Source organism: Dipodomys merriami, unplaced genomic scaffold (genome assembly GCF_024711535.1).
Source record: "Dipodomys merriami isolate MVZ:Mamm:240054 unplaced genomic scaffold, mDipMer1.0.p SCAF_2, whole genome shotgun sequence".
Classification (NCBI taxonomy): Eukaryota; Metazoa; Chordata; class Mammalia; order Rodentia; family Heteromyidae; genus Dipodomys; species Dipodomys merriami.
In genome coordinates, this window is record NW_027203381.1 from 70,994,101 (window position 1) to 71,009,262 (window position 15,162).

The following is a 15,162-nucleotide window of genomic DNA, read 5'->3' on the forward strand; positions in this document are numbered from 1 at the left end:
AATCTGGTAGAGCCCAGACAATCTGACTTTAGTCTCAGCCACTGTACTCAACATATTACAAGCAATTCTTTCTACTCTTTACACCAGCACTAAACTCATATGAGGATTAAAAGACTTAATCAAAGTCTCTTTGGGATAATTCTTGGCAAAAAATGTATAATTCATCCAATCACCAAAGGTTTTCTGAAACCAATTTTGGGGTCTCTATATAATATACTTATAAGAAATAGGTTATTCATCATCCTGAAGAGATGATGAAAAATCATACTCATGGCTAATTGTAAAGAAAGTCATGAATTACCTGAAACAACACAAAATAAAATCCATTTACTTACTCAATCTTATTTTCTATATGTTGGCTGTGTGAGGACTAATAAATCATTTATCAGCATTAACAAGGGCTAGGCATTGGCTCATATATTAAAACAAAATTAGATGGCAGTGTGAGATTTCCTGAGGAAATGAGAGTATGCTTGGAACCAAACATTAAGATTTCATAAAGAGAATATGTTGAGGAATCAGGTCTTGAGTAGTGGGACTGGCTGTGACATTTATTACATGTTTGCTGACTTGTCACCTTATTTCATTTGAGATGTGCCCATCTTTAAAACCTAAAACATATGTGATAAAGGAAGTAGGAAATGTGAAATGAGTCTGCAGGGAAGAAACAGACAGGATGGGGAAGAATGATGGAAGGGGTGACGCTGATCCAGAAACACATGGATACAGAGATAGACGTGTAAAACATAACCATAGTGCTGCCTGTTCCATGGGGCTGTTGGAAGCATAAACTCTCTAGATTGTAAAAACGTTCTGTAAAGTAGTGAGCCCATTCTGAAGTGCAAATTACAATCAGGTAATTATTGCATAGTAGAATCCTGGACCAGAGGAGGAACGCACTGAACTAAAGGTGCTAAGTGGACTTTGATTCTTTGCACTTATTTCCATGGAGCCCAAGTGCAAAATAATGGGCAGCAGAGATGCTAACAAAGATTCAATGTTTAGCTTATGTGACTAGAACCCCCTATACTCAGCCCATTGACTTGACCCATGGGAACAGCACCAAGAAAGAGTATGAACTGACACATTCAACTTGTAGGTCATAATTGAGATGGACAACCCAGGGTTAAGTGTAGCCAGTGGTTACTAGCCACTAGTATAAAACGAACTAGTGGACTCAGCTGTTGTAAGGGCTGCTGGTCTTGTTCAAGCCTACTGAATTCATAATTTTAGAAAACACATAGAGCTTAGACTTGACATCTAAGGAGTTTCCCAATGATGGAGCTTCTCCCTGGGGATGGACTGTGTCTTCATAGATCTACTCATGGTCCCCCTCTGCAATGCCTGGTCCTAGAGAGACTGGTAGTGACACACCAATCCTCAGGTTTAGCAGTGGCCAGCTGCACTCCTGGAAACATGGACAGTGGAAGAAAGAGTTCAGGTCGGTTACCCAGGTGACAAAGCAATGTCCCACATCCTCAGGCAGCTGCTCGTATTTCTCCAGCTCTTTGAGGAAGATGCTGCAAGGGGAGAGAAAGATTGCATCAGATACATTGGACCCTCAGAGGAATATACTAAGCTGGTTACAACTATAAACTCTCAATTATATACACATGACTTCTTTGCTTTCTAAGTGATAATGTAGAGCAGTTTTGATGTTGGAAGTAATTCCATCAAATGTAGTGCTATTTAAAACAATATCCTTCACCTAAACGTTCACACATTGTGGGGTGAAAATAGATGATGAAATACTGTTGCATTAGAACTTTAATTTTCTCAGTAATTATGAATCTACTTGTTTACCCAATAACATGAGTACACTGTAAATTTTTTATAAACATATAGATATTTATAAAAGAACAACATAAAATAGCATACATGATCCCAGACATGAAGTAGAAAAGTTTAATCCTTCCTTGGCTTCTTTATAATTTCTGACCTTCTTCTTCCACTAAATGTCAGTTTCAACTAAAATATGTTTTATAATTCAGATGTCATTAGAAGAGAAATATAATGTAGAAAAAGTTATGATCTATTTTAAAGCCAAACTGAATTACAACTGAATTATCTGCCACTGTGTATTTCTATGTCATGGCTCCTTTCTGTGTTAACAACAAAGAAATGATTACACTGACTTCAAATTAACATAATTGGACTTGATTCAGGGATATAAGTTCTAACAAGCCAGCATTATTAGAATGGAAGGTACTTCTTGAAAATCACATGTTCTTCAAATAAAAAATAACTTTGAGGCTTTGGGGAAGGTTACTGATGGAAACAGAAAATACTATAATCTTTAAAAAGAGCAATTTGATATCTATCAGAATTACAAATGTACTTGTGACTCTTCAATTTCAATTCTGGAAATTCTCCTACAGTTGACATGTATAAGATGACAGATATACCTGAATATTAATTGTGATAGTGTTTATAATGGCAAATATGGCCTGTAATGAATGAAGTATTTGGACTAGATTGAACTGAATACTTTATCTGTGGTTGTACAGAAATGACAAAGTCTTCTGTATTTCATATGGAAGATTTCCAGAACACACTAAGTGGAATTATGTAATACTGTGTTAATTTTTGTCTAAGTGAAGATTATATGTGCAACCCAAGAAACTAATAAAATTACTACCATAAATAGCCAGAAACAGGTGGAAGACATTGATAGGCAAAACTTCTCAATGTTTACTTTTCTGTTTAGTTTTGATTTAAAAATCAGATGAGTGTATTATTTTGTAAACAGGCAGGGGGACCAACAGGAGGACTGATGGAGAAAGGAGAGAATGTTGGAGGGGTGAACATGATTGAAATACAGTTTACATATACAAAATAAATAAAGATAGCATAATGAAACTAAATACTGTTTAAGAAGGGGGAAGAAAGGGGTTAAGAGAGTATAACAGGGTGAATATGATTAAACCACATCAAGAGAGTACAATAGACAGGATGACTATAATTAAAGCACATTATAACCATGTATGGACATATCACAATAGAACCCCTTTGTAAATTAATTTATAATAAAAATTAAAAGATATAACAGTTTTGTATTATTCCACTGCTTACCTCTACTATGGAGGGAAAACATTTTATTTTGATTTGACTTATTTTATCTAGTTCCAGCTATCAATAAATTGTGGACAGTTTCTTATGATGAATTATATGTAGATATGAATCCTACTGTATGTTACTTCCATTCTCCCTTCAGTGACATAGAAACATGTTGCTTGGGAGTTCAAAAGTATGTACAATTAAAAGTATTTGGCAAGCAAATGCTAATAATGATTGGTGGGATTGTGATGTGTGTGTGTGTGTGTGTGTGTGTGTGTGTGTGTGTGTGTGTAGCACTGAAGATTGAATTTAAGGGAGTACTCTCCTGCTTAAGCTGTGTCTTCAGTAGTTTGCTTTCAGGTAGAGTCACAGACTAACTTTTACTGAACTGTTCTCTGATTATCCTGGCAAAGACCTTCCTGTCTCCACCTCCCAAGCAGCTAGAATTATAGGCATGTACCATTATGCCCACTCTACCCTATAGATGACTGTTATGTTTGTCCATGTGTAATTTAGACTTTTTCTATAGTATTTGGGTAGTGCTTGATAATAAGAAAAGAAGTCACTAAATTTATTTTTGGCGGGACTTTCAGCAGTACCCATTTGGTGATGCTCATCTTTCTCCTAATAGGTCAAATTTTAGAGTCTAACTCATGGAGAAGTAATTGTAATGCCATTTAGGCTTTAGAAATGCAAATGCACATTGCTCAAAATCAATATGTCATCTTTACTGCTACATTTTAAAGAACCACAGGTGACATTACCTGATTTATGAGATGGTAACCCCTCTGTACAATACCTTAATAATAACAATAAATTTTTTAAAAAAATTCTAAAATATCTGTTTTTTGTATTATTTGTATTTAATATAAATTCTAAAATAGCAATAAGAAAAAGTATGAAATAATGTAACTGAGAATCAATTCAAAGCCTGAGGGAAACATACAAAACATTTCTGTTGAAATGAAGGACAATCTAGGATATCACAACATATATGTACTTACATACCTCCAGGAGAATATATCTGTTTATGTTCATGTTGTACATATTTGTATGCATATACACATATCTGGAACTGATTTCTAAAAGGCATTTATTATATGGCCTCCTTTCACAAGAGACACATCTAATATTCACTGACCAGAAGTATTTTTCATAAAGCTTGAGATATTCCATGGTCATTTCTCATATTGGCTTATAATATAAAAATCTCAAAGAAGACATGAATGGAAATCCAAGTCTGAGCCACGATGGCTGAACAGAGCCGAGGGAAGGGGCAGAAATAGCTGGGCAAGTAGAAGAAGAAAGTCTGAGCTCTTCTAGGATACTCTAGTTCTCTGAACTCTGACTTCCATGGGACATAGACCCTTCCACTCAGTATCTTAAATGATATTTTTGTTGTTTTTGTTCCAGAAGGTGCAAGGACATCCATGGTAACACATGGAGAGTTTCCCTCTTTCCTTGTACATTTACCAGATCAATTCCATTGATTTTAAGCATACTGTGATAATTGTACTTATGAAATTGATCCAGGTAAAGCAATTTCCTTTAAATCATAGTATAGGGGTGAGGATAGTGGTTTGCTCTAGTTTCTCAGCTACTCAGGAGGCAGAGATTGAGAGGACTGCATTTGAGGCCAGCCTTTACAAAAAAAGTTATCAAGATTTAATCTCAACAAATAAGCAGGGCATGGCAGTATGTGCCTGTCATCCCACTAGTGAGGACATAGATAAATCTAGGAACAGATAAGCACAAAAATGCAAGGTTCTAGCTAAGGATAGCAATGCAAAAAAAAATGGTTGCATACATCAAGTAGTAGAGCGTTCAACCAGCATTAAGTTTATACTCATTAAATTTAGAGATACAGGAGGGATCTCCACAAGAGAATGAAATAAGAGTAGTCAAAATATAATAGTTATAACTTTTGGAATGAAGAAAAATTAATTTGTAAAGGAATGGCAAGATAAATGACTACCTGGACTATGGTAAACTCTAGGAATATTACTGAGAGAGGGCCTGGAGGGTGTAAACACCTGGAGGGTGTTTCTTTAGAGTTTGTTTATGCAGGTGCATGGCAGCTCAAATACCATCTCTGATGGTCAAGACTATTCAGTGGCTTTGGTATGTGAAGGACATCACTCCCAGAAGGAACTTTCTAGTGAAACATGTTATGAGGCAGGCAAATGACAGATTGAACAGCAGCCACTATTTGCTCATCTTTCTGCTGTTCCCTGGTGTCACTGCCCTTGTCTCCCACAACCAAACACACCTCAAAGAACCAGGGTTCACACCTGCTCATAGTGGTGAAAAGCTTTTCTAAGTCTCATTTTATCTCTTTTTAAATAACACCTTTGTAGGGTTGTGAGAATCAAGTAAGTCCACTTGTGTGTGGATCCCTACTGTGCTATACACAGTAGACACTAAACAGTAGTTTTGCAGGATCAGCTCTACTCAATCTTAGTAAATTTATATTGCCTTTATGAACATACATATCCCCACTCTTTCACACTCCCAGAGAATGACGCTAGGGGGCTTTGTTGAAAAATCTATATAGCAGATCACTTTTCCTAAACCTACCCCCAGGGAAGCCTTAATTGAATGGTACATAAAATGCTGGATTTCAAGTCTACCTTTCATGTATGTTTAGGAGATGTTGAGTTAAGCTGGTGCTTTATTGTGGGACTTCTGCAATCCTATGGTATAATGAGGTAAAGTTGCCCTCTGTGGTTAGGATCTTAGTTTCCTGGGTAATTCTAAGGAACCTAGTCCACAGATTGTATTTGGGTACAACTCTTCTAGACTCTAGTGTGCTTCTCAGTTGGCAATTCCTATACCACCTTTATGACTGAATTTCAAGAGGAAGATATTTACTACCCTCTCAATATCATAGTTGCAGGTAAGTAGAATAAATGGAATCATTTTCCTTTTAATTTGAAAAGTTTTTGTGTCAGTGTCTGGGGTACTTTCGGAACTTAATAAATTTTTTTAAGAAATGCTAAGAGCTAAGCAATGACATCACTCTATTAAATCATACAATTCAATATTCCATGCAATATCCCTCTGGCTTTGTGGAACATGTTGGGAATTGAGACCATTAGCATTTACAATAGAAAGCTTTCTGAGTGTGTCATTGGGCATTATGGGACAACATTTCTAAAAGTCTCTTCCATCATGTTTTAAATTCTTTCTAAAAGTAAATTTGGTCTACAATCCCTCTGCTTCTGGGGAAGTGTATTCTTCATGGAGGAACTCATGACCTTGCCCAGCAGGCAGATCTTCATATCAAAGGAGAAGAGGTTTGAATCTAAAGGGGAGTGGACAGTTCACAAACATTTGTAAGTTTCAGTTTTTATAAGACAAACATGCTAAAATAGATTTTCTTTAAAGATTCCTTCCAGCTTTTACATTTATCAAAATTGATGAGATCCTGTAAAAGGAATACAACTAATACTGCAAGCATTTGGCCTGCTGTTTCCTCCACTTCAAATGCCTGTGGCATTAGGTGTATTCTTTTTTTTAAGAATCTATGTGTTTGCTAAATTTAAGGCTGTATGTGAATAGCTCCATAGCTATGAACATATGACCATATAAAATGATACTATCAAAATGAACTCCAGGATATGGAAATAAGAGGGTTTTTTTTGTTTTAATGTACTATGTGAAGTTATTTCTTTTTGCATTTGGTTTTGCCTTTGGTTTTCCCTGTTGTCACTGTTTTTTGATTTTGGTACCCTGTGCCTTGTATATATGGTTACTTGAATTGGGGAAGGGAAGGAGAATAACAAAATGGTGAGACAATGATCAATGGGTGATCCAATGTAACAGCAATCCTCACAAGACACTATGTTGGAAATGAACTTTACAACTTGGAGTTGGAGGGAAAGCTGGAGAAAACGAGGGAGGGGGGTAACAATGTTTGACAAGAAATGTACTCATTATCTTTATAATGTAACTGTAACCCCTCTGACATCACTCTTACAATTACACACACACACACACACACACACACACACACACACACACACACACATGTACTTTTTTTTTTTCCTAAAGGCTGTGTGTGAAAGGCAACTGTAGTCAGGTGGGTCCCAGGAAGTGAGCTGTACAACCTCTTTCTCACCACTTGGTGGAGCCAACATTTTGCTGTTTGGCAGTGGGTCAATCTTTCAGGAGAGAGTAAAACCAATTTATGGATGGCAATCAGCATTTTAAAAAAAGGAGAGTAAGCCAGGTGCAAGTAGTATGATTTGAATGACATTAGTTATAAGCTTGCAGAACCTAATTTAACTTTTGTTCAGAACATCTATCTGCCCACCCATCCATCCATTCATCCAACAAACAGTTACTACAAGTTGACCATGAGCAAGGGCTGGGTTAAACAGTGAAAGATCTGGTCCTTTAAGGAGTTTACAAATCCCTGTACTTTACAAGTTGGTCTAATTTCCATTTTATCTCTTTTTAGAGATTTTAGAGATATTTTCTGTATTAATCAAACTTTGTACAACTTAAGTAGAAAGCATACATAATGAGTATGGTAAAGCCTTACTCCTAGATAAAAATTAATATGCAGCTTGATATCATTGGAAGTTCCCTTGAACTGTAGATAATTTAAAACATTAATTTCTTTTGGTCAATAGTTTTCTAAATGAATTACAGAGTCCTTTTCTTTTAATGCAGAACATATTAATGATTCAGAGTAATTACTAGTATCAATTATTTTGCCACTCTGTAACACAATGGCTGTGTGGCCTCTTAGAGTGAGATATAGTATGACCAGCATAATTAATTTTTTGTTTTTATGGTTTTAAAAATATTTTTGGAGAGAGAGGATCTTTTTTATGTAATCCAGGCTGGCTTAGAACTTGCTATATAGCTCTAGCTGGCCTTGAACTCACAATCTTCCTGCCTCAGCCACCTAAGTACTTGGATCACAGGTGTGGATCACAGACAGTACCATTGCCAGGGTATTGCTTGTGTTTTTTGTTTACTTACTTGTTTATTGCTCTTTATCTGTCTTCTTTGTTCTCTTGTTTTATTTAAGGTTGCCCACTCAATTACTCATTCAAGATCTTGAATCTAACAATATTTATTACTTCTAAATTGATGTGGGCTTGGAAACCATATAACCAAGAGGTAAAGTGGTGGCTGTAGGGAGGACAGCAAGATGGTCCTATGAAAAGAGAAAACTTAATTTCTGTGCCATTGGTTTGGGTGGTTCAGAGACTATATCCTCAGATCTCCGCTTCCAGAAAAGCTAAGATTATTTATAGTTACTAGCCACAGGCACCTGGATGGTTTTCTTATTTTTTTCTAATGTTCTAAAAAGGTTTATGTGTGCTTGCCAACTGTGCTCTACATAGCTATATTTATTTCTCTCTGTATGGAATATAACATTCTATATGGCTTGATTTTTATTTATATTTTGCCGGTCCTGAGGCTTGAACTCAGAGCCTAGGTGCTGTCCTGAGCCTATCTATGCTCAAGGCTAGCATTCTATCACTTGAGCCATAGTGCCACTTTCAGCTTTTTTTTTTCTGAGTAGTTAATTGGAGGTAAGAGTCACATGGATTTTCCTGCCCAGGCTGGCTTTGATTACAAATGTGAGCCACTAGTGCCTGGCTCCTGTTTGATTTTTTTTAACAAGTTCCAGAAACTATATTTTTTTAACTGGTAGGTAGATTTTCAGCTGTTTAAAAAATGGATTTTACTACAGTGATGGCACGAACCCAGAGTAAGAGGCAGAACTCTGATGATATTTTATTACAGTTGTTCAGTTTTGAAATGATTAGTATTTCCTCTCATACATCTGATTTTTAAGTAACAAATTATAAACCAATACTTACAGATTTAGTCACTTTGGGAAGAACTTAAGAAAAGTCAGATCCCAGAGACCATAAGGCAGACAAATAAGGTGACTTACCGTTCTCTAGTCCGATATCTGCTCAGATGGCCTGGGGGAGATGATTTTGAGCTGGGCTCAAATGGTGGACTTTGGGATCAATGGTTCAAAATGGACTTCTTGGGATCTTATTAATAAAAGATATGGAAACAGAATACTTCTGCATTTTGAGATTACTAGATAAGCCAAGTAGGGAGGGTTAAAGTTTATGATTAAAAAATGACTGGGAATTTTTATTAAGTATTCTAGGAAGTCAGACAGCCTCCTCCCAAGAAGCCCAAAGCTTACTGACTTAATAATCTGACAAACTAAGCAGGTTATGGGAGGTACATACTTTGTTTCTTTAAACTGATGATCTTACAGGGATGATCTTAAGAAAAGGAGGGCTTCCACCCTTTATTTAGAACTTTCAGAGCCCAGTATCAATTTGTCATCCAAGCCATGTTTGCCTCGGGCATTTACAGCACACAGCCATACTGAAAGTTTCATTTCAATAGTTGGGCTTTCAAATATGGCAGCCACTTCCTACCTGTACTTACGTAAACCTAAATTTATTAAGTAAAATAAAAAGTATGGTACCTCTGTAGCCCAAGTTCAATAGTGATGTTCATCTAGCAGCTATACGCCATTCTGTTGAACAGATGCAGACCATTCCTACCTCTGCAGAAAGCCCCACTTGACAGTGCTGTTCAGTCCTGCCTCAAGATGTCTCCACTGGAGCACATGGGGATGGGTTTCCTGGGGGTTCATTTTGGAACTGATTATTTAATCTCCAGCATCTCCATCTCAGCTCAGGAAGTTCTTGGACTAGTCCATGTTAGCCTTCTCTGTAGCAGGCTCCTGAGAGATTTTTAAGGACTTCATGCCAATATTTTTCCTGGGTTAAAGATTCTCTCTACTTGTATTTTGGAAGCTGACTTCTTTCCATTGCTTTGCTATGTAACTAATCACAATGTCCTTGTTAATTCTTAGCCCCCATGTCTAGTATGCTGTGGAAATAATTCTTATATCAAGTTGGGAGTTAGAAAAATGGATTATGGGGTTTAAGGGCTCTGTGAGTCTATTGACTTCAACAACATTTGCAGAACCAATTGATATTCTCAAGAAATATAAATGTAACTAAGCATTACTTGGTTGATGGTAGGGATGATAAGATAGTTGGTGATAGAGGAAATATCTAGGTTGAAAGAAAACTTTAGTGGCATTAGAAAAGAACAGACCATAGTGTAGGATGGTTAGTCTCAGGTGAATTCTAATGTCACAATTTCCCAAGGTCTAAGGAGGAGAGGATGCTGCTGTTTTCTCAAAGCCTGACAACCATTGTGAATGGTCAGATGAGTTGTCAAAGGACAGTATAAGGAGGGACATTGAACACCTACTTCTATCTCCATTGGGAATTTCATTTTTATTTTTTGGGTCCGGTCATGGGGCCTGAACTCTGGGCCTGGGCACTGTCCCTCAGCTCTTCAGCTCAAGGCTAGTGCTCTACCACTTGAGCCACAGCACCACTTCCAGCTTTTTTCCAGCTGAGGAATCCAACCCAGGGCCTCATGCATGCAAGGCAAGTGCTCTACCACTGAGCCACCTTCCCAGCCCAATCCATTGGGAATTTTAGAAAATGCTGAGGAAGAATAAGTAGAAAGAACTCGGGAGTAACTGATGTAAATAACTGGGCCAGAGTAGGATTGACCAATTGGGTTTGCTCTAACTGTTAGAAACCCATGTCTGGTATTCATGACTCTGCTGAATCATCCACCAACCTACTTGTTATGAAAATCGTAGATCTCCTGGATGTTGCCAAAGATGATATGCTCTTTATTAAGGATCCCAGGGGGAATCTCCTCCACGCCACTGGTCATTTCCCACAGGTAGGTCTGTAAGAAAGCAATGGTTCATCACTGGCATATATATCACATGAAATTGAGACAATTTAAAAGGTTCTCAAACTTAGTAGGTAAAAGTAGGACTGGGAATGCATAGAGTTTAAAAAGTGAAGTGTTCAACAAGTAGAACAGAAAGAAATGAACACTCTAGTCATCTTGATATTTATTAAATGTGTGTAGATTTGAGAGGAAAAGGTGCAGATTTTTCGATTCAACTTAAGTTCATTGAATGTGTCATGGCTTTTATACTGAAGTGCCCTACATACTTTAACAAGAAAAACCTGAGTCTAGCTCCAGTTCAAGGAAAGTGTAGAATGTCCTTTCAAAAGCACTTTAAACTTCCATGCAATTACTGTTGATGCTGGGAGGAAGATTTCTCATGGCTGACTTTTTGTTACTCTCTGGGAAAAGAACAAGAGCATGGGGTCCTCTTAAGGACTTCACAATGGTGAGCTGCAATTTCTCTAATAGAGCTATGAGCTGATTGCTTCAAGACTTACCTCCAAGCACTCATGTAAGTCCCTTACATAAGCCTTTTCTGTCTGGAGGAGTTCAGCCATAATGAATCTAGAAGGAAACAAATGGGCGTTCAGTTGGTTACAGACAAAATGCCTCCCTTCTTCAAATTTTAAAACAGATAATACATTTAGGACTTTCTCTAGTGTCTTATTTTTCTGCTTTCCCATTCAATTCCTTCCATCTCCAATAAGTCACTCTTACTTTGATGATTTGTTCTGCATCCCTTCAGCACATTGGTGCTGAGTTAGTTATAAGTTAGTTAGTTCATTCTACATGCTAAGTTAGTTCCACATTGTTAGTTATTAGTTAGTTAGTTCATTCTACATGCTAAGTTAGTTCCACATTGGTCTTTCGTCCCCCAAGTTTCTTCATTCTGTGTCACTATGCATGTGTTACCAATAGCATATTTGTGTATGAGACTGTATACAGATGTGGGATGGTTCATATTCTATCCCATCTACTAAACAGCTTGACTCTCAGCTTCCTAGATCTGCCTGACAATTTCTAGAATGATTTATCTTCAGTAGAGTTTGCAGACTTATACCAAAACAGATCTCCCTGTAAGTTAGACCATGTTTCAAAGAAGATGTTCAACAAATTGAGATCAGGCCTTAGCAAATTTTCCTTTAAAGAGCCACATAGTAATAAGTAAGTATTCATGGACCCTCCAGTCTCTGTCACAACTACTCAGTGTTGCTGCTGTAACATGAAAGGGGCTATAGATACATGTTTTTTAAAAAAAACCTACAAATGTAGTGGTGTTCCAATAACAGTATTTATGAATACTGAAATTTGAATTTATCTAATTTTAACATGTCACAAAATAGCATGTTTTCCTAGTTTTTTGTAACCAACTAACTACCGAAGTATATAAAAATAATTTTGCTTTTTTTGTACTAGAGTTTGAACTCAGGATCTTGTGCTTACTAGGCAGGTGCTCTATCATTTGAACCACACCTGTATCCATTTTTGCTTTCACTATTTTTCAAATATGGTTTCACTTTTTATCTGGCCTGGCTTAGATCATGATCTTTCCTATTTATGGTTCCTTCCTAGTTGAGGTGACAGGTATATCCCACCACACTCAGCTTTTTATTGGTTGAGATAGAGTCTCACTAACTTTTTGCCAAGGCTGGCCTCAAACTGATCTCCATATCCCTAGTAGCTAGGAATATAGGCACAAACCACCACACTTAGCTAATAAACAATATTTTTAGGTTGTAGACTATATAAAATAGATTGTGAGTCAAATGTGACCTTGGGCCAGAGTTTGCCATCTCTGATGTAAATTGTTCTGCTAAGCATTTAGACATTATTTCCAACAGGGCCTGTTTGCACCAGAAACTGATGTGCAAAAGGCCGAACATGCTCAGCATAAGTTAACAGTGTTAAGTGATTTCTCTTCCATCTCCCATAAAGAGAAGTCTGAGCTCTTTACTGCTAAGGCAAGAATTGCCTTCCTCCTTGTCACTCAAAGTAACACAGTAGATTGGGGCAATTGCTAAACTTATGATGCATGACTTCATTATAGTAGATTTACTTTTTTTCCCTCCATAAATTTTTATTTGAAATAGTGCTTGCTAGCTGGTATATGATAATTGAATTTAGCACAAACTATATGCTTTCACATTTATCTTGCATTTTCTAAGTCAGTTTTTCATGTAGTTATAATGAGAACTCTTATTTCTGAGAATTTCATCATGTGAAAATTTTTTCCTAAGTGTTCTCCTCTGGAAACTTCACAAGAAATATTACACCAGTAACATCTTTTCTTGAACATTTATCTTGGTGGGATTTTCCTAAGGCCTACTAATGGCCTTTCTATTACAATGGAAAGATTGAATATATATATATATATATATGTATATATATATTTATATTTATATACTTGTGGGTCAGGGGTCTTGAATTCAGAGCCTGGGAGTTATCACTGAGCTTCTGTGCTCAAGGCTAGCACTCTACCACTTTGAGCCACAGTCTCACAGACTTTCCTGCCTGGGCTGGATTCAAACTGCGATCCTCAGATCTCAGCCTCCTGAGTAGCTAGGATTACAGGTGTGAGCCACTGGCACCCCACAGATTGATTTTTTTAAGTGCCCTTTATAGAAGTCAATTAGCTACTATCTTTCTAGTCTTACTTTATTGGTAGAGTGAAAAGTGCATGGATGTTTGAGTCAAACATTGAACTCTGTTGTCATTTACTAGAAGTTGGACTTGCTTGTCTAGGCCTCAAATGTCTTATAAAACAGCTGATCACATGGGATTGTTGTGAGGATTAAACAGGATCATGAGAGCAAAGTGCCTAGTACACAAGATGTTCTTGGGAAATAACCCAGTGATTAAGTCTATAGATTGCTATGAAACTCAGAATAAAGGGAGAAAAACATGCTGATGTTCTTTGGAAAGCTGTCTTTGATGTCCTTGTCTTGTCTTTCCATCCTTGCTCTTTTTTCCCATCTGCCTTCTGCAGGTATATCTGTCTTCATAATTTCTCTCTACTATACACCATCACTTTTATTTTATTTTCCATTCATCTTTTATTTGCTCTGGCTCTGGTGAAAAGGAAAGAAGCCAGGAGGAAAATTTGGCCAAGCATAGTCTCCTCTTCTCTTATATGGGTTGGATGTGTCTCTCAGAATATATGAGGAAGCCCTAACCTTAGATTCCTTAGTTATTGACCTTACTTGGCCAAAGAGTCATTGCAATACCAGAATAAGGTGGGATTCTAACTAATATGACCAATATCCTTATAAAAAGGGGGAATTTGGATATAAGTATTACATATTCACCATGTGAATATAAACAGAGCTATCTACAAGCTAACGAGAGAAGCCTGGAACAGATCCTTCCCTTTCAGCCCTCAGAGGAAACCAACACTGCTAGCACATTGACTTTAGACTTCTGGTCTTCAGAACTATAAGTCAGTACATTTCTGTGGTTGAAATCACCCAACTTGTGGCACTAATATAAAATGTGGGTAAACAATTATCTACCAATCAAAAAAGAAAATACATTCTGGCTGCCTAGAATCAAGATTTTCTGATACTGGATCTGAAATAGAGTCTTCTCTCAGGGATTGGTTGTAGGATACCTATAGATATCAAAATCTTCACATGTTCACTTTCCTTCTATAAATGGCATTATATCTTTATATAACTATGCACATCTTCCCATATAATTTATCTCTAGATTACATATGACACCCAAGACACTGTAAATGTTATGTCAATAGTTGTCATATTGCACTACTTAGGGGAATAACGGCAAGAAAGTATATACTCTGCACATGCTCAGTCCAAGACAAGTTCTTTTTCCTAAATATTTCCAATATCTGGTTAGTTGAATCGGAGGATGTGGAATTCATGAATATAGAAGACTTAGAGAACAGAGCAGGAATCTAATGATTCATTTGTTTCAGCTTTCTAAATGGATTCAGGCCTCTATCCATTCTAATTCTGAACAGAGTTCAATTTATAAAAATCTCAGACAATTTCAGATTCTTCTAAAATGTTTGATTTGTATCATCATCTGTCTCTTGATGATCCTCTTCTATTTCATCTATTCTTGGGCTACAGTTGACCTAGGAGTAAACTGAGATGACAGTTTATATCTAACTTCTATAATTCACTTGCTGGGTCACTTTCTCAGTATGTATTCTTTACTTTAAAAATCCTATTATTTTGGCTAGGTTAAGTGGCTCACTCCTGTAGTAACCCTGATTACTTGGGAAGTGGAGCTTGGAAGGATCATTTTCCAGGACAGCCTAGGCAAAAAGTTAGTGAGACTCTCATTTCAATCAGTAAG

The 15,162-nt window shown here is 37.0% G+C and overlaps 1 protein-coding gene across 16 annotated transcripts in view; it reads right to left on the reverse strand.

Annotated features, from left to right (window-relative positions):
• Kalrn (kalirin RhoGEF kinase) overlaps positions 1-15,162 on the reverse strand; it is a 611,632-nt gene that overhangs the window by 190,704 nt on the left and 405,766 nt on the right. For all 16 annotated transcript variants that reach the window (XM_070030027.1, XM_070030026.1, XM_070030024.1 and 13 more), the window contains exons 24-26: positions 11,340-11,406; positions 10,721-10,830; positions 1,451-1,520 (exon numbers count right to left, since the gene is read on the reverse strand). In XM_070030027.1, coding sequence (XP_069886128.1) covers positions 1,451-1,520; positions 10,721-10,830; positions 11,340-11,406 — 247 coding nt within the window. The remainder of the gene's footprint in view (positions 1-1,450; positions 1,521-10,720; positions 10,831-11,339; positions 11,407-15,162) is intronic.